The sequence below is a fragment of the Podarcis raffonei genome, chromosome 5 (assembly GCF_027172205.1).
Source record: "Podarcis raffonei isolate rPodRaf1 chromosome 5, rPodRaf1.pri, whole genome shotgun sequence".
NCBI lineage: Eukaryota > Metazoa > Chordata > Lepidosauria > Squamata > Lacertidae > Podarcis > Podarcis raffonei.
The window spans coordinates 73721872-73742804 of NC_070606.1; the positions used below are offsets into that span (position 1 = coordinate 73721872).

Consider the following 20933-nt stretch of genomic DNA (forward strand, 5'->3'; position numbering starts at 1 on the left):
ACCTTGCATCCAGCATGTGACCGGGTTTTCATTAATGGAGTTGTGGTGCACAGCTCAATGGCTTCTGGCTCATGGAAGATCACCGTGGGGAGAGGTTCCTTCCGAAGGGTCAAGACATTTAGCTTAGTCTTCAACATGGTCTGAAAGTGCTAAATGAAAACAGAATAAAAAAAGACAGAAGATTTTATTTTATTTTGCAGAATTTATGTGTTTAAATTCAAGACAACAAACGTGAAGGTCAATATTTCTACCTGACTTGTTCTAATGATCTGTGCAGTGACATGGAAACAATGCTGGAAGGAATGAAAACTGCTTTAAGTTCACGTAAAAATCCAAGATAGGGAGGTTTGAAATATATGCTTTTCTTTTTCATTTTTCAAATTACAAATGAAGAGAGAGAGGAAGAGAGAAAATACAGTGGTGCCCTGCAAGACGAAAATAATCCGTTCTGCGGGTGCCTTCGTCTTGCAGGGATTTTCGTCTTGCGGAGTACCGCTTATAAACTGATCAGCTGATAAGCGGTAACTGACAGATAAGCGGCTTAGCGGCTTTTAGCGGATTAGCGGATTAGCGGATAAGCGGCAATTTACAGATAAGGAGCTTAGCGCCTTTCAGAAAAGGCAAAAAAAAAAGGGGGAGACCACGGAAAAAAATTTGTTTTGCGAGTAAGCCCCATAGAAAACTTCGTCTTGCGAAGCGGAAAAAATATCGGAAAGCCCTTTCGTCTTGTGCGTTTTTCGTTTAGCGGGGCATTCGTCTAGCGGGGTACCACTGTACATAACACAGGACATTGAAAAGATTGGTTTGGATCCAAACCTACTCTTGTGAAAGTAGAATGCTCTTGAGCTCATGGAAGGTAGCCCTCTGATTTCCATCAATTCCCCCTTTCCTCTGTAGTCCTCTATGCCATATCTTACATTGTTATGGATAAGGAGCAGCCTTCTGGGGCCACAGAAAGCTTTAGTGAGGAAGAAGGGACAGGAAAACCAGACTAACTCCATTGGTAGCTCTGCAGACAGACTCTGCCATTTCCTTGTTTCCTTCCTTCTGGGGTGATTCCACTAAGCAGCTGAGCAGCCCTTCCAATGACCTCCTCTATCCCTACCCCTCCCCACTCCTCTGATCAGCGGGAAATAGTTCACTAGAGGGGGAAATGGGCCTGAGAAGACTGGGGACTAGGGAGAGGTTAACAAGCCAAACAAGAAAGCCCTGTTAGGTTGCATCTGGTCCCAAAACTGGGAACTTCCCACCTCTATGGTCTATATGTATATTTGTAGATAAATCAAATATTTCAAAATACCATATGTCTCCAGCAATCACTCTTTCAAAAGGAAGTCAAGCTCAAGATTTTCACCACTCATGGTAGTGGTCAAGGCCAGATTTAGGTTTCCTGAGGCCCTAAGCTACTGAAGGTAATGTCCAGCTGTCCTTTGTCAACAACAAATTGTCGCTGTTTTTTTGTGTTGAATATATGCTACATGGACCTTGTTGTTGTTGTTGTTGTTTAATCGTTTAGTCGTGTCCGACTCTTCGTGACCCCATGGAATCTAAAGGCATTTGCACATAACAAAATAAGTATTTTATCAAAGTAATTGTTGAACTGAAATACAATTAAGAAGAAGTATCCAGATTTCTTTCCTTTAAAAAAATTTTGGGGCCCCAAGAGAGTGGGCCCTAAGCTATAGCTTGCTTAGCTTATACGTAAATCCGGCACTGGTAGTGGTAAGCACATAACATTATGCATTCTCAGGTTCACTTTCTCCAAGAACTTCCCACCATTCAATCCAAACTACCAATCCATCACCAATCAACACTTTATTACGGTCACAGACCAGCAAAAGGAGGGAGGGGTACAGTCATTTAAAATCTATTTTTAAGAAACCACTAAAATGAGTTAAAACAGAAAATATATATAAAAGTCCATAAGAATCCAAAAGAAGCAAAGAAAGTCTAAAAGAAGGGTTAGGAACATCAGACAAGAGTGAAAGAGCACAAAAGGCTAGTATATATAAGACCACAGCTATCAGTCTATAGAGCACTCCAATATGAGTGCTCATTATATCTAGTTTGTGGCACAGGGCATCAAAGGCATGCTGTGTGTCTGAGTGCCCATGCAATCTACCTGCACTGAATAACTTTCCACAGAATATGCACTTCAATGTGCAATGTGTGCATTTCACCAAAAGCAATGCAGCTCCAGCAGGCAGCATCCACACTTTGGTACGTCTTCAAGTTTAAGTCTACAAACTACACGGTTATATTTTTTTTTCCAGTGTCCCCCATCTACTTTTGTTTTATGTAATCACAGATGTCCCACGGATGCTTTATTTACAAAGGCCATGTAATAAGAATTCTTTATACAAATTTCACAAGAAGTTCTCAGCAACAAACAATTAGCATACTTTACATAAACACAATATTGGTGACCCCGGCAAAACAGTATGAAAAGTTCTTGAATGAAAAGTTAACCACAAACGAAAATAAATAAAGCTATCATAATGGTAAGTGGTTACACACTTGAAAAACCATAAACATGAAAAGTGTGCATAAGTAATAGCTGCTTTGCCATCCTACTCATGTATCATGCTACATCATGGGTAGGCAAACTAAGGCCCGGGGGCCGGATCTGGCCCAATTGCCTTCTAAATCTGGCCCACAGACGATCTGGGAATCAGCGTGTTTTTACATGAGTAGAATGTGTCCTTTTATTTAAAATGCATCTCTGGGTTATTTGTGGGGCATAGGAATTCGTTCAGTTTTTTTCTTTCAAAATATAGTCCGGCCCCCCACAAGGTCTGAGGGACAATGGACCGGCCCCCTGCTGAAAAAGATTGCTGACACCTGTGATACATAGGTGCACCAATATTTCCTGACTGTTTGTACAAGCAGTTCAGTTTCCAAAAAACTTCCACAACAGTAAGGAAATGATTAAGGTTGCTGTTAATTCAATACACTAAAATTAGTTCGAAGATATTTCCCATCAAATTTACAAGTCAGCAGTTGATACTAAATTCTTTCCTTGTCACACATTTTGCTTGCCATCCTTTTCTCATACACTTGGCTTGTTCTGATCTTAACTTATATGTCCAGACCAGACCTAATTTTGGTAGTGATTCGTAAGACTGAGAGCAGCCATTGCCAGAGCTAGGCTACATAGCTGCTAATATAATCTTCTCTCATCTTCCCAATTTTAAACTAGAAAAAATATATGGAAGAAGATTCAGAAGCAAACAAGCACATTTATATTATCAGTTAGTCCCCTGTTGAACTTCATGTGCTTGACAAAAACATTTCTATTTCAGCAGGCATTTTTAAGTAAGCTTTCTGTTTTATTATGATTTTAATTGATTTTGCCCATTGAATGATTTTTGTAATCTTATGAACACTGCTTAAAAACTTCAGCGATTAAGTGGTATAAAAGTAGTTGTTGAGGATTCCTTCTAGCAGTGGTAAAAGTGGATGTGCACCTTAGACATTGTATGGTGAGAGCATATGCACCTATGACCAGTGCCAGTACCAGGCTATTTTGCACCATAGGCAAGCCACACACCCAAAATGTTTTCAAAAACATTTTCTGTGGGGAGTAAATTGTGCAGATGGGACACTGTCACAGTACACATGGTGCACATGCATTATATGCTACCTGAAATACATAGTTGAGGAAATAATTACTAATAATAATAATAATAATAATAATAATAATAATAATAATAATATTTATACCCCACCCATCTGGCTGTGTTTCCCCAGTCACTCAAGGCAGCTTACAGCACATAAAAATTGTAAAGCATTAGGCATTGAAAATTTCCCGATACAGGGTTGCCTTCAGATGTCTTCTAAACGTCAGATAGTTGGTTTATTTCCTTGACATCTGATGGGAGGACGTTCCACACGGCGGGTGCCACCGAGAAGGCCCTCTGCCTGGTTCCCTGTAACTTAACTTCTCACAGTGAGAAAACTGCCAGACGGCCTTTGGAGCTGGACCTCAGTGTCCGGGCTGAAAGATGAGGGTGGAAACGCTCCTTCAGTTATACTGGACCAAGCTCATTTAGGGCTTTAAAGGTCAGCACCAACTTTGAATTGTGCTTGGAAATGCACTGGGAGCCAATGTAGGTCTTTCAGGATATGTGTTATATGGCCTAAGTGGCCACTCCCAATCACTAGGATGGGCAAGGATCAAGGAGACAGGTAGTCAGTTTCACTCATCCAAGCAGCCTGTCCACATCCTCGGAGATAACAGATTGGAACTGATCTCATGCAACTTGACTAGACAGGACTCTAGCACTCTCCTGCCCCGGCCATGCTACCACAGTGGAGTCTAGCTCTTTCTGAATCTGAGTGACTTTATCTGAAAAAAACTGCAAAATCATTGCAGGAGATCTTGGGGTCCTCACCAGGCCCCAGTGGTGGAGGTGGTTCCATTATTAGACTGCCACCTAAAGGAGTCTCCTGCTGCTGCTTTCTGCAGAGGCAATAGAGGCGGTGAAGAAGGTCCTCTTCACCATTACTATCACCAATTGCTGGCTTGACGTTCAGCTCTAACCCGTGTTCGGTCCAATTCAAAGTGAGTTTTCTGCCTCCAGAAATGGGCATACACCTGCTCCTCCAATCCACGAAGTAAAGCGGCAGCTGCTCAGTATTAGTATAAACCAGGCAGATGTCTGGGATTTGAAACATGAATATTAACTTATTTTGTAGGTTACTACCCACAGCAAATGTGTTGACTTTAATTCTGACTTTGAAAAGTTGTCCATTTACCTTGATAGTCAATGATAAAGTAATCACCAGTTCAACAGAATGTTTACATAATAATATGTACATTTTTAAATTACGTAGCGTTTCATCTTCCCCACATTATCTACTCAGCCAGATCACATTTCACATACTTTGGCCTTTTGCTACTACTTTGATATGTAACTATTAGCCCCACTATCGCAGCTGAATGTATTTGGAAGGCAAACTGTTCCAACCAATACAGTCTCGCGCAATGTTATAAAGCCACAAATGAAGACAGGTAATACGTTGTACAGATAAGTGTAGCCAATTAGAGAAGAGAGCTATTTATATAGCTATGCTTACCGGTACTTTTCAACTATATAGCTTCATCTTGGCAGACTGGAGTATGGCCAAGGCAACCATGGCACAACTTTAGTTAGGGAGGGGAAAGGAAGAGGGAGATGCTTTTTGAGGAGATTAGGGAGGCACAGCTGCCAAGCTACTCCATATAAACACTAAAATGGAGTCTGAGGTGTCTTCCAGCTTCCACAAAGAGAAACCAGCTTCTTAAGAAAACTAGCTGTTTATTCAGGATGTAAAACTACTGAAACCCAGCCTCTCATCAAAGTTAAAGCCATCTCCCCGCCCCCATACTCCGATTAGAAGGTAAATTTCCTTTATGGTCTTTATGGATTTTAGATGCATCATCCATATTTTCTTGGATGCCTTAATTTTATTCCCTCAGATCACCATCAGAATTTGGGTCAGGGGGGTAGAAGCAGGTTTCTACTATTGTATTACTTTTCTATAGATTTTGGCAATAATCTAAAGTAGTGAGTTAATCTTAAACAAGCCCAAGATCTGGTGCAGCACATGTTGCAAGATACATATGCTTTCGTATCACTCAGGAACAATAACTACAACTCTATCAAATTCAATGAAATGTTGGAGTGTAAAGTTGCCCAACAAAATCTGATTGTCTTGAAATATACATGCTTTTCCAAAGTGTTTCTGTAAATCCTCTAAACATGCATATAGAAAGATTACTGGATCAGATCTTTTACCATACAGAGTCATGAATCTCTCTGAACTAGTGAGCAAAAAGCTGGGGGAAAGAGATAGACTAATGCAAAAGAAGTTTCATGTTATGTGGAGTTCTGGCCCAGGGAGAATATCAATTTCATATTTTTTCAGCTACAAGCATTACGTAACATTGATTTAATTTTCAACTATTTTATTTCAGCATTTATAGTATCAGCTGAGAACAACCACATCTGGTTGTCAGGGCGGGAGAAATTAGTATCAATGAAGTTGCTATTGGAAACAAATGCAGAGGAACTGTTTTCTTCAAAGCTTCTTTGTGCATCTCTTACCGGTCATCACAAAGTAAAACCATCACTTTTTCAAGCATGGGGAAATGAAATTATATTGACTATCTAGGTTCAAGGAACAACAGACTTCATTTGTTTTAAAGCCCCATGCTTCTAAAATGGTCTAATATTTGCCTGATGTAATATAACACTTCATCATTTTGCAGAACAGCAAAGGTCCAAAGGCTCTTCAGCTTAAATAAGTATGCGAAACTTTGGGTAAAAATATAAAATAAAAATAATAAGTGCCCAACTATGTTTTACTTCTTGTACCATACAAGTTTCAATTGCACAGTATATGTACAGCACTGGCATTGGTACTTCTTGGAACTGGGATGTGGGAATAGTGCATGAAGATGAAAAGGTCCTTATTTAAAGCGATGGCTTAAACCTTAAGCATGGAGAATTATTAGCAGCACTGGAAGACAGACCACCTCAGCTCCAGAAAAAAAATTGTGGAATTCTGCTGGTGACTTTGAAAAACCATCTAAAAATGGAGGTAGCATTGTGAAGCATAGAGGAATAAAGAAAATGTTAACAAGCTAGTCAAGATTACAGTTTCTCAGAAGCCTCCCAAAGAAGTCAAATTAAGAAATCACACAGAGATCAAATAACTCTAGCTAACATAGATATAAGGCTACATCTGTCTTAAGTCTAGGGGACAAGTTGTGCTACATGATGCTACAAAATATGTTTGGGTGTCTGAAAACCTACTGAGGGGAGAGTAGTTCCTAACAGCTGGGGCTGTATTGTATTCTATTAGGAGGGTCTTTTTCTATAAAGAAATTCACTGGCTAGGATCCAGAGTCAGAGGAAAGATAAAACAAGAGAAAGAAACTGACAACACAAGAAGTTGAGCATTCTCAAAGTCATCTGCTCTCCAAGCCGCTGAGAAAAATAAAATAACAACATCCTGGTAAACTCAGGTGAAGGCTATGGTTCAATGAGTAAGAACATGAGCTTATGGTACTGCGTGTTGCAGATAAGTGTTTAATAGTTATTGTACTTGTTTCAAAATCATTAAAAATGTGTTGAAAATGTTTTATGGTCCTGGACTTCAAAGAAACTAAAAGTTTGGGTGGGGGAGTGGTGTAACTTGTATTTGTCCCTGTCACCAAGTGTCCCAACTTCTCCTTTTCAAGGAATGATGCATTAACTTGAAGAATCAAAGGACTAGAGGAAATTGCACCAGGAGCTCCTGCACAGAAGACCATTCTGCCAACACCTCCCTGACCTGAGGTCACATTGCCACTCACTCACTCTAGTCCCAAAACGCTGATGGGGCCAATGTCTTCCCCATGCCTTAAGAGTATCAAACTGCTGAAACAAGCAAGGCCTAATTAACCAGAAGCACCTCATCCACTGGGGTGGAGGGTGGAACTAACCACCCAGACTGAGCTGTAGACTTATTTAAATCTTAGTCTGAGTTTATCTATTTCTGAAGTGCAACTAGTGAAAGGTCCACTCCAAGTTCGAACTCTGAGAGGGGAGTTTGGAAGCCCATAGAAACACCTTTGTTAAATCAATTATTGTGAATGCCCTTACAAGGCTGTATCTCAGCCAACACAGCACACCTTGGAGAACCAGTGTGCAGTAGTGATTACAGTGTCAAACTAGGACCTGGGAGGTAAAGGTAAAGGTAAAGGTACCCCTGCCCGTACGGGCCAGTCTTGCCAGACTCTAGGGTTGTGCGCTCATCTCACTCTATAGGCCGGAAGCCAGCGCTGTCCGGAGACACTTCCGGGTCACATGGCCAGCATGACAAAGCTGCATCTGGCGAGCCAGCGCAGCACACGGAACGCCGTTTACCTTCCCGCTGGTAAGCGGTCCCTATTTATCTACTTGCACCCGTGGGTGCTTTCGAACTGCTAGGTTGGCAGGCGCTGGGACCGAACGACGGGAGCAGACACAGCAAAGTCTTCTAACACAAACCTTGAAAAGTTTGTGGCAAGTACCATAACAGAAGTGCCAGAAAACATGGAACATTCATTGCTGTGAATGCACAAACAAAACATGGTGGCATTTATTGAGTTATGTGATAAATACAATCTACCTTCGACCTGCATACCTCTGATCACCTACTGCCATTTCTGGATATTTAAGAGACAGCTAATAGGAAGATAGAACAAAAGTATCTTAAAGTGGGTTTTTAAAAAATGCTCTCTTAACTGTATTTTGTTGACTTTTCCAAACACCACAAACCATCAACTCTCCAGAATACTATGACCTGTCCACATTTGTCTCTTCACCAGGTACTTGTGGGAAGGAACTTGCTGCTAAAAGCAAACAAGGCTAGGCAACCCTGAACTCTCTGGAAATAATTTCACTTATTTTGGGAAGGGGGTATCAAAAGAAAGATACACAAGTAACAGCCAAAATTGGAGCAGGTGAAGGGAAATGGAATAGAGTGGCTAGAACACTGAACATCAGCAAGCCATGCTGCTACATTCTGTTACAGGTTCCACTCATTTTGAGAATTTGTATACCATTCTTCAGCAAAATGGGTCTCGGGGGAGTGGAGAGGAGTTTCACCGCTGTACTTGAATGAATCATACTGTATACAGTGGACCCTCCGAATACAAATCAAATTCATTCCGGGGGTCTGTCCGCAACCCGAAAAGTCTGTAGGCAGAGGTGCCGCTTCTGCACATGCGCGAGCGGCAAAACCAGCAAAATGGGTCTTAGGGGAGTGGAGAGGAGTTTCACTGCTGTACTTGAATGAATCATATACAGTGGACCCTCCAGATACGAATTAAATTTGTTCCGGGGGTCCATCCACAACCCAAAAAGTCTGCAGGCAGAGGCGCTGCTTCTGTGCATGTGCACACAGTGAAACCCGGAAGTATACACTTCCAGGTTTGCCGCGTTCATAACCCAAAAGTTACATATCCAGAGCGGTACATAACTAGAGGGTCCACTGTACAGGAAATGAGTCCCAATACCTATAGCAATGGAAATGGCCAACATAACATGAACATTTAAGAAAGGATTGCAGATAGAACATTTTTTATGTACGCAACAACAGCAGCAAGAATACTTCTCGCCAAGTATTGGAAGACACAAGATCTACCCACCGTGGAAGAGTGGCAGATGTAAGTGATTGACTATATGGAGATGGCAGAAATGACTGGCAGAATCCGTGACCAGGGAGAAGAATTGATGGAAGAGGATTGGAAAAAGTTCAAGAACTACCTACAAAAATATTGTAAAATGTTTGAGTGTTAAAATGATGTGGGATGTGAAGGTAACATGGCATTTGGGATATAGTTAAATGAGTTATGAAAAGAAGAATTTTTAATAAGGAGGGGGTATGACTAGAATAATATTATGTCAAAGTATATAAGGTGGAGTAAAGGATCAAGATAAGGGAAATTAGAGACATAATAAGTGGAAATATATAATTATAAACGAGATTGGAAATGGGTTAGAATTTGCTGAATTTGACGGAGTAAAGAGGAATACAAAAAAGGGAGATGTGAGGAGGTCAGGAAAGAGGGATATGGAATTTTGAAATTTAAAAGTGGAATTTTTCTTTCTTTTTCTTCTTTTTCTTGTTAGTTTTTGTCTGTTGATTTGTTTTTGTTTTGTTATATGTGATGTATGTTTTGTAAAACTTTAATAAACATTTTTAAAAATAATAAAATAAGAAAGGATTAAAGGACCTGGGAAGCTGTATACCTGTGAACCTCACTTAATTGATGGAAAGCATTTTAAAGGCCTAAATGCTAAATATAGAATGTGATCTGCTTCCAGGTTTCCCATGGGCATCTTTCAGGCTGGGAGAAAACAGGCATGCCTGAATAGACCTTTGCTCTGATGCAGCAGAACAGCTCTTATACACTTTGAAATGAAAGTTTTTTATAAGAAGTTGTTTCTGGTAAGTGGCCCACTAACAGCCTCTAGAAATTACTGCAGCAATAACCTCAAACATTATTATTTTTATTTTATCCATAAGTACTATTAATGAGTCCAGTTCAAAGGTCCAAATCAATGGACAGGCTTCCATTCATTTCAGCATGTTTTAAAATTAAGCTCTCAATACTATGAGTAGAATCTAGACTAGAAGGGACAGTCTGATGCCTCTGGATGCTGGCCTGCTCAAATATAGTGGATGTATTAAAACTGGCTCCAGAATGTCTCGTCTTTGGCACCGAAAGAAGAAAGTATTTCATAGTTAGCCAATTTACTTCAGAGCACTGCCTGTGCATCTAATATCCTTACCCCCTGTCCTCATCTAGGCTACGGAAATGTTGTCTAGATGGTTTGCCAAAGTTATACATATTTGAAAACCATTCAAATCTCGACATACTCCAGGAACCATCAGCTTAGTTAGTGCGGAAACAGTATTTACAGGACAGCCATATAGGAAAAAACAAGTTGTGCTTCATTTCCAATCTGTACATAGCTGTTCCAATCAGTCCAAGGGTAAAGCACGTCTCTGATGTAACCATTTACTGGCAAGTGAGCTGCAAAACTCTGCAAAATCCTCACTGAGAAGGACTTTACATATAGAGTTACAACTGCATCAGGGTTTCATGATTATGCCAACCACATAAGGGGTTTTCTACATATATTCCCGAAATAACCAATTTCCTGGAATGTGCTGCCCCCATTGCTTACTGGCTCACATAGCCATAGCTTCTGGATATAGAAGAAAATATTTCTGCCCTGGAAGACTTCCAAGTTGCTTTAATGCAATTTGCAGTTCATAATCTTTTTAAAAGTTTATGATAATTTATTAGTTAATAAACTTCAAAGTTGATATCTTCAATGTGGTTCTGGAATACTGCTTTAGTAGCCAAATCCATACTGGGCTTTCTAAAATGCTAGGGTTCTTAACAGCTAGATTTTAAAATGCAGCTTTAATCATCTACAATATGCAAGGGTACATGTTCATAATTATTCCTTATGGGCTGAGAAACAAAAAGATAGAAAACCCATGTTTATATGTGAGCAGCAGCAACTTATAATTTGGACAGACTGAGTAAAAGAAAGTGCTGTTTATTAAAACCATAAACTTAGCTGCAACCAGCTCTTTCACACACACAACCAATACAGCTTATTTAGCTCAGGAATTGTCTCAGTTCAGTTTAAACTGTCCATTCAGCAATTCTGAGAATGTTTCACAATACTATGGGCTCACTTATTCATAAACAAATCATTAACATTCTTGACATAAATCCATAGTTTGCAGCAATTCCCAGCTATGATCATGTTTTACTACATTTGCTTGGCCCTTTATGAATGGCAGTTTTGTTTGATATAAACCATCTTCAAGGAACAAGACCACAAATTATGTATTGTGAGAAAGTGGTCGGTGTGAACAGCTTGCACACAAACAACGGCCTCATTATCATGGGTGGAAGATGCCAGGAAGTTCTCCTGCTCAAGTTACCTCTTCTGTGCACTTCACACTTCCCCACTCAATCCAAATGGGGTCATATAAGAGAACATCCCTGTGGCAGTCCTTACAGTTCAACTGCTAAAATCCCAAGTATACTCTGTGATATTATCATGGCAAACTTTCTGAATTGAGTTATACTTTGGATTAAAGGATCAATGAACACAATTTCCATGTGTACTCTTTCTTCTTCTTAATTTTACTACCTAAAGATATCTCACAAGAAAAAATGGCAAAGATCTCAAAAACCAAGTGGCATGCTGCCATAATATCAAAACTTCCCACATCTTTAAACAGAGGAGATCCTGTTCTTTTCTCCACTTCTAGGCATCTCTGGGACCTCCCCTTTGCTGCCTGTCCTTCTTCTGTGTTTTGGTCATGAGTGGGGCATTTTCCAGGAAGTGTGGGAACTGGTGTAATGTGCTTTTTCATAGATTAGAATGCAAAACAAACAAACAAACGAAACCCTTTAAAATAAAAAGTTACTTTACCTATTGTACAAAAAGGTAGTTTGAACCCAGTAATAGTAACTCCAAGTTTCAATGTTCAGTTTAAATAGCCATTTCTCAACTACTTAAAAATAACAGAGTGTTGAATAATACTGTTTGTAAATGAAAAACATACATATCTAGTAGACTGATTAGATGGTTTGAGATAGAACCTATCCAGCAAAGAAATATTTAGCTCAGTAAAATAATAAATTCAGGGTCTTTGAGAAAAGCACTTGCCTAAACAAATGTTATACTATTAAGACTTCTTCCTGAAAAAGCACTCTTGTGTATCTTCTGATTTTAATAGCCTCTCCATTAGGGATATAAGAAGGCATCGTTTTCCTTTCCACCATTTATTCATCGCATGCAGCACTGTTTTGTTCCACCCAAAACTGCATAATTCATCTTACTGCCTGCTGTGGCGGAATTACTAACTTACATAATTTACGTAACTAATTATGTAAACTACATAAGTTACGCTGTCATTACATTACGTTATTCCACCCCATTCATTTCAATGCAAAGGAAACACAATGCAAATTGGGAGGTGGATAGAAATGGAATCAATTGCGAATCATTTACATACTGCAAACAACAGCAGCAGCAAATACCAATCATATTCACTGGATTGATTTCTGTTCTGGACATGGAACAAACAAACAAACATGGCCATTTCTGTTTCCATTTCAGTTTTCGTTGGAATTCTCCAATCTCCATAGTCAGCACGGGTGTAGCAAGGCTACTTACAAACTGTTGGGGAAAATGGTTTTTTGAGTACCCCTTTCAAAAGTGTTATAAATGTTATAAAGTCTACTTCCACCCCAACACAAAGCTCCTCCCAGTCTAGCCATCCACACATTTGTGTGGAGGTCTGAGGCAGGGGAGCATTCGCACATAGACCTCTACAAGTAGTGCCTCCCTCCAGAAAGATGTCACTAGACTACAGTGCCCATCATCCCTGATCACTTACCATGCTGACTAGGGCTGATGGGAGTTGGAGTCCAACAACATTTGGAGGGCCAGTGGCTCCCCATTCTTGTTCTACAACCCTGCACAAACACCTCCACACCTCAAGCGTGGATGACAGGGATGGGGCTACAGCTGCCATCCTTCAGCTCCTTTCTTCACTTGTTACCCCTTCACGTAAATAAAGAGTGAAAGGGACCAGTGTGCGCACATTTCTAAATGCAAATCTACAGTGGCGAAAGGAAGTCTGCCTTTTCCCTTTCATTCTTTTAGCATGTAATTAAAAAGGAGGCACAACAGAGCTTGGCTGCTCCATTTTCTCTCCCAGCTTCTGTTTAAGAAGCAGTCTACATATGAAGTTAAGATGCCCATAATGCTTCCTTCCATCCTATCCCTATGTTCTAATAAAGGCTGAAGGGAAATACACTGTAAATATTTATTTTTCTCACAGATGTACTGAATACAAGCAGAGTCTTTAAAAGGAGAGGATGTGATCCAGTGCCAGCTCAAGCCAGTACAAAGACACTGATTGACTTCAACAGACTCAAATTAAACTTTAGAAGCACCATGACTTCCTCCAACAGAAGCCATTTTCACATCTTCTATTCATTGAGTTCTGTGGTGCCTTTCTGCATTCCTAAGGCCTCTACCACCCTCAAAGCAAATAAATAGCAGACATCGGGGGGGAAACATGTACTTATCGATATGAATTTACTAATTACAATGGAATGCCAAAGTTTACCATATTTCATAGTAGCCCACTGCATGTGTGTGCAAGCATGCACACATGTTGGGCAAAGAGAGGAGTCTTGCCAGATGTTGGGTAAGACTCATTTTGGTTTCAATATGCACATGAGCAGCAGTTTTTCCAAACCTTTTATGGGTGTGGCAGAAGGTCCATATGTACTCAGCCTAGATAATCCTGTAGGCATCCCATATTCAGAGCACATCATGGCAGCATCAGCCAGATGTTTTTCCCCTCCTAAAGTTAACCTATTTTTTCATCTTTACATATAAATTAACACATGCAAGTTTGGACCATTGACTCATGCCCCAAGTTTTTTTAACTTCCTAGCAACACCCCTGCATGCAATCTTTTTGTTCTTCCATTCACATTAGCCACAATTAAGCCAGGAAGTCTCTAATTAACTGTAGTCTCCCATTTTGTTCAAACCAGGAAAAGCTTCATAACAAGCCAGGATACTAAGCCAATTTCAAACCATGGTTCTAGGTCTAGCAATACTGTGCATGCCCAACACTGTACTGCACTCCACAGAATATATGATAAGCTGCTGAGAATTCATGTTCCCATGCCTTTAAGATCTGTTTCAGATTTGGTACAACTTTTATCAGGCATTCTGGGGATGGCACTAACCAGTGCTGTTCCTAAACCAAGGCCTGTAAATCCATTCCAAACATTAAAAATAGAATAGGATGTAATAAAATGAGAAAGAGACAGAAAGAAGGAAGTCAAAAGTAAAGTAATAGATAAGGATTCTGGGCCTGCTAACATCCCCCCCCTCCCCATTCTACTGTACAACAATGTTTTTCCCCCCCCAAACCTGTCATATTTTATTACTTTCCTGACTGATGTTATAAGAGAGCTCTTCAGAAATTTTGAAGAGAGAACACTACTATATTATACTTGGACAAAATTCACCATGCCATGTAACTGCAAAGACTATATCTTAGCTTTCCTTAGAAGCTGGTTATTTCTTGAGCAGCAGAGCTATTGTGTTCTGCTTCAATCCTCTCCATAGACATGTGGTACCTATTACAGATTTTATAAGAAAATAAGAGCATGCAGAGGGAAAAGCCAATCCTGCTCAGGCTTTTGTGCTAGAGAATAGCCATTCCAAACCATTGGTGCAGCAGACATTCCTTGGTAATTTTCATTTTCTGATTATATGGTTCTCTGTCGATGCACGGTAATAAGCACTTAGGCTACCCTCTGGATAAAACTTCATACATTAAAAAGTAGGCAGGAGCTCCTGCTATGTCCTTGAAAGTCAGGGAGTACTCATTTCAAATAAATGTATTAATTGAAAGCTTTAGTGGCTGTAGCTGCACTGTACTAGATGTTATAGTATCAGCTAATGGGCTATTCCTGCAAATGAGAAAAAACAAAAAGAAATCTCAGAAACCAAATGGTTGCTTGTGCTGCTAAAGAAATTTGTACTGGTGGTTGTTGTTAACTTGCCTTCTTTTCTAGGGCATTTTCAGTATAGTTTAACTGGGAGATGTGCTGTGTTGAGTTATTGATGCAGCCAGGGCCAGTGTTCTGTGTCATCAAAGAGAACTTTGCACATTGCCTCAAAGACTGCTAGGGTTGGACCCAGGCTTGGTCAACTTTCGAACAGAACCAATAAAATCAACATAAGTTAGTCCAATTGCCTTCAATGGGTCTACCCTAAGCATTATTAAGTCTGGATCAAACCTCTAATATTTAGGAAAGAATACAAGACCTACTAGAATTCTACCTGCAGAGCCAGAACAAACGTTATAATTCTGCATGAGAGTTTCTCCACATGGAGCAATTGATCCCCTAAGATTTAGAGTTCTGAAAACCTAGGGGAGGAGCAAAGAGCATTAATTAATACAGTGGTACCTCGGGTTACATATGCTTCAGGTTACATACGCTTCAGGTTACAGGCTCCGCTAACCCAGAAATAGTACCTCTGGTTAAGAACTTTGCTTCAGGATAAGAACAGAAATCGTGCTCCGGCAGCACGGCGGCAGCAGGAGGCCCCATTAGCTAAAGTGGTGCTTCAGGTTAAGAACAGTTTCAGGTTAAGAACGGATCTCCGGAACGAACTAAGTACTTAACCCGAGGTACCACTGTAATGCAATATTGCAAATTCCAGCTACATCTCTCAGCCACATATCTAGTTACTGTATAATATATTGACAAGCAATGACAATATGCAAGACCAGCATGAAGTACATGCTATTATAATATATTCCATTCTTCAGATAGGCATGTGCATATTCCAGCAGGGACTCCAGGGAATCTGAACATCACAAGAGCAGAGTGGAGAAACTAGTGTAAGCTCCTTTTCTGATATATTTTATATGCATTTTCCCTTGGAAAATATATCCATATTATGTGAAAGGATTGGTCACCTATTTTAACCTATTTCAGTACTTTTTAACACAATGAATAACTCTTAAGTTTGTATAATCTTCTGGAGGAGCAAATTCTGGATAGCAGCCATTTATTTCAGTGGGATTGATTTTGCTCTAGCAAAACCAACATTAACATTTGAACTATTCATATACAAGAGGCCAGGGTTTATCCCCGAGTGACCACAACCACATCCATAACTCAGTTGATAACATTTTAATTCAGTCAGTAATTGCTGCCGAAACTTTAGTTTCATTCAACATAAGCTTTTCCAATGCCAAGCCACACTCGCTTAGTTTATCTTGGAAAGCTTCAGATATGCCAAAAGCCTCAAACCATAACAGAGAAACAAAAGGTCAGTCTATTACTCTCCAGACAAACAGAATAAACTCTAGAGCAAGAAACGTTGGAGATACCTTGTCTTTTATTGTCTACTATGCACACATGTATGCACAGACAATACACCCACTTAAGCTGAAGCTCGATGTAAGCAAGCTGTCTTATCAAATATAAAATTCTCTATTACATCCCTACCTGAGAACATAACTTTGTTTATTCAGTAATGTAACCACGTCCTCTCAGCCAAACCTCCTGCAAGGAAGGCCTCTGATGCTATAGCAAAAATATAATGCACAGACATCCCAACATTAAATGTACAATTACTTAAAAATAGGGCCCAGTCCATTCAATCAAACCTACTTGCAACTAACCATGCACAGGATTGCAGTCCTTGGTGTATTTAATGTAATGTCCATTGGTCATTTCCTCAATTTTCACCAGATGTTTGACTCCACTAGTTCCCTATAGACCAGCACCCCAAATCTGCAAACTATTTTGCCAGCTTGAGTAGCAAAAAGACCCATTTTCATTTGGGAATAAGTTTCCAACTCAGTTTCAGCAAACAATGGTGAAGAACTTCTGGTGGAATGGGCAACACTCCAACTTTCTTGGAGGATTGAGAAGAAACAGAAACTACAAGGCCACTCTAGGAATAGCTCAGGCATCTTCAAGATCCCAGTAGTTTTTTTTCAACAATTTGATGGGTCTTCCTAGAGAAACAAGAATTTTCCCCATGACTGAATACACTATCCGTATGAGTTAAAATGTTTTTCAAAAGCGAAAATTGCGAAGTAAACAAGCATTCCGGTATGAACAACCTATATTTGACACTTGACAAGATTGTGTCCAACAACAAAGGTAACAACCCCTTAATTACTCCTGTATCCCAGTAACTTGGTAAGAAAAAGAAAATTGTACAGCCGTTGTTGATTCCCCAGGACCCTGACAACATAGGAAACAGTTCAAGAGTCAGTACAGAACAAGACTTTTTACAGAAGCAACACCATACAAGATACAGCAAGTTTCCACACCCATAGTAGGAACTGGCATGAATCTAGAAAAAGACCACAGAACAGTGGTAGAGCATATATTTGCATGCAAAACATCCCAGATTCAACCCCTGGATCTCCAGACAAGGTTGGGAAAGACCCCTGTCTTAAACCCTGGAGACTGCCACCACTCACCTGTGTCCCTGTCTATGGAAATCAAAGGTTAATTATACTCACTTCTGTAAAATCAGGCTAGTACCTGATAATTGACTTTTTTAAAAGACTGATAAAAGACTTTTTTAAAAAAGACATCATCTATGGCCGCCCCCATCCCATTTATTGTTGATTTGGAGGACGAAGCTGAGCAAGAGTTACACACTATACAAATGTTTGTATATTTAAACTATGTACCTCTATCTATGAAATGTATCTACTTCTGGAGCTCATCATCTGACAAATACATTTGGCTGGTATACTATATTATTGCTTAAGTACTAGATCCAACAATAACCTTGTAGTATAACCCAAGTTTTGAAATTCTGGAACTGCTAGCAGCTATCTGTGTATATTTACTGTTATTTATATACCCCGTCAAAGTAGATGAGTTGTTTTTATAATGTTACAAAGACAGTAGAGATAGGTAAGTACTCAGAGAAACCTAAGTTTTGGACATTTGAGAAGGAGGGAGGGAAGGAAAAAAGGAGGAAAGGAGGGAGAGGCACGCACTGTGACTTTTTTGGAGCTAAAGACTAAATGATAGACTAAAAAATTATAGGATACTGGTTTGAATTTTTTTAAAAAACAGGTATAATTTCCAGGTACTATTTTTCTGTGTTTAACTTTTCAAAATTACTTAATAAATGCTGCTTGCTTAAACTGCTTGAGCCTTTTAAGACAACCAGCATGTGTACCTGTTTTTATCCTATAAAATACTGGATAATATGTCAACATGATCAAGCTGTATAGCAGCAAGAATTTCAAAATGTCCATTGACTGCTTCCATGTTATTCCTTTGCCTGTTGGAAGGGAGAAGCAAAGGAACGGAGATGACCTTCTGATATTTGGAAATGTCATGTTTAATGCTAAGATTAAGGAGCCCTTGCTGAATCTCAGTTATAAAAAAGCCAAAAAGACTAAACAAGAGAAACTATTTACAGTAAAACCTCTCAGCCATTCACACTGTAGATGGTCTGAACCATCTGATGCAGACACTTGCAAAGAAAGACAGCCTGACAGTTGCAGTACCATGGAAAGCTCCAAGTGAACAACTTGCTCTGAGAAAGGCTAGAGGTAGCCAGGACCCTGTGAATCCTTCTATCCTATCAACTCCACTTAAGCTCCACCCTTTTGTATAAAAAATGCAAACTCTTATGAGTACCAAGCTCTTGGCCTTAAAGAAAGCACTTTTCCATTAGAAGGCTTCCCATGCTGTTGGGTAGGGTGTGAAGGAGGTACTTGACCCATCAAGTGACTTGGACTCAGGGAAGGGCATCCATAAAAGTCTGGGCTTAGGTTCTACAGGCTCCTAAACACCAGTCCTAGGGCTTAGCATCAGGAAGCCAGGTCATCCTCCAACCACGGCTGCAGCAGCATCAACTCAGCTATATCTTGAGGTCAAGGCTGGAACCGTGATAGTTGAGGGCCAGCATTTCTATTATAAAATGGAATATAATATTCTCTGGACACACATCTTCTCATGCATAGAGACAAGTTCAACATACATCATCATAAAAATTGGTTAGTTTTATAGAGAATGCCACTCGTCATCTGAAACTGGTATTCCATCAATAAACATGCCAAAAACCCTCACAAAATATTTTTTCTTTCAAAATCAAAACCGCATTTATTAGAAAACTTTAACAGATTCAGATAATTAATCTCAAGGCCACACATGACTTAAAAAAAAGAAAATAAAGAAAGGCAATGTATCACTGAAGACACTCTCCACAAAAAGAAGTCAAGGACTTCTAAATTAACAAACACCATTATTTCACACACAATTGTAGCATTGACTTCAAATGACCTCTTTCTGAATTCAGTGCATTGCAGCGCAGTGGACTACATGACCCTCAGTGTCCCTCTCAACTCTACGATTCTACGATTCTATGTGAAGCTCAATTAGGGCTTTAAGAGCTAATGAAAACTGGCATACAAACAAATATTCTAGGAATGAGAAACTATTGTGAGAAAGGGGGGAAAGAATACAAGCTTTCCTCCTACCTTCTTCATATAAACCAAATACTATAGAGAAATGAAGAAAGCAAGATAGCCCTGTGCCTGTATGTGTGAAGGCAAAGATGCATTTTAATCATAATTCTTTACAATCCACAATTACGTAGTGAGTCTGTTTACTGCAAGGAAAATGAGGGTGTTAACAGAGTTGCTCAATCCTTGTTCTTTTCTTTGCACATAGGACTAGGCTTGCAAGGACCACACTTATGAAGATTAAAGAGGTATAACCACTGGCAGACATACAATGCCAACTAGTAATTACCAGATTAAATACTCAAAGTTATTTTGAAATGTATGTTTAAAGTAGGCTAAAGAAGTGCTTAAAGGAATTCAGTTTGAGCATTATCAAATTTTGGATAGAAAATAAAAGCCTGCATAAGATAACTAGAGTAAGAGCCCACAAATTGCCCACAGGAGGAATGATCAGTTACCAACTCAATTTAAAGAGCTGGTGGAAGATAACTCAAGAATGAGACAGAAGTCGGTTGGTTCTATTTATATTCTTCACTCAACTGTCCATATCTTTGTCATCAACATTTGTTAGCTGCCTTTCTAGCACTTAAGGCAATATACAATGAACCAAACTGAGCAAATCTAAGAGGGGAATGCCCAGAAGGAATAGCACCAATAAAGAGAAAAAATAGGCAGAACTAAAGACCAAACAGAAAAGATGTGTTTTGCACCACCTCCTGAGAGACAATACAGAAGAAGAACTAAAGTCCTCAGGGCCTTTAAAAAACTTATCAAAAGCCTAGCTTCTCACCATGAACAGACATTGTGTGGAACTGGGAACTCAAAGAAGGGCAATGGTGACAACACAAGAAAAGGCATTTGGGATCAAGCTGCAGAAGACTTTATCCGTGCATCATGTGAAGCAAGTTCTTGCACACAGAAGCTCGAAGGAGAAAATTGCTAGTCTTTAGGGTACCATGATTCTGTTGTATTTGCTGCATGAGACTTTAGAATGTAAGGTAATTGTGAACTTTTACAGGCTGGCTCATTCAAACACTGAGCCCAGGTGGAAATCAACATTCCAGCTTTGTACAAAAGCACAGAGCATTGTTTAGCAGTTCCTCTTTACACTAAGTACTGCGGTAACTCTTAAAAATACTTAGATATTGCAACCAAATTGTTCCTATGGTTTCAAAGTATTTGCCATTCGATATTCAAATAAACAAACCAAAACTTTAAACTGCTACAAACTGACAGTCCAAGTCTCTCCATGCCTACAACTTAGAGAAAGGTCTACTCCCATGTGAAAGCTTGCAGCCTTAGACAATAAATTATTCAGAACTTTAATTAGCT

General features: G+C 39.6%; 1 protein-coding gene across 2 annotated transcripts in view; it reads right to left on the minus strand.

Moving 5' to 3' along the window:
- Positions 1-20933, minus strand: part of PID1 (phosphotyrosine interaction domain containing 1) — an 88310-nt gene that overhangs the window by 57158 nt on the left and 10219 nt on the right. Inside the window, exon 2 of one of the 2 annotated variants that reach the window (XM_053390127.1) lies at positions 3-149. The exons of the other annotated variant lie outside the window; for it this stretch is intronic. Coding sequence (XP_053246102.1) covers positions 3-149 — 147 coding nt within the window. The remainder of the gene's footprint in view (positions 1-2; positions 150-20933) is intronic. 2 annotated transcript variants of the gene reach the window in all.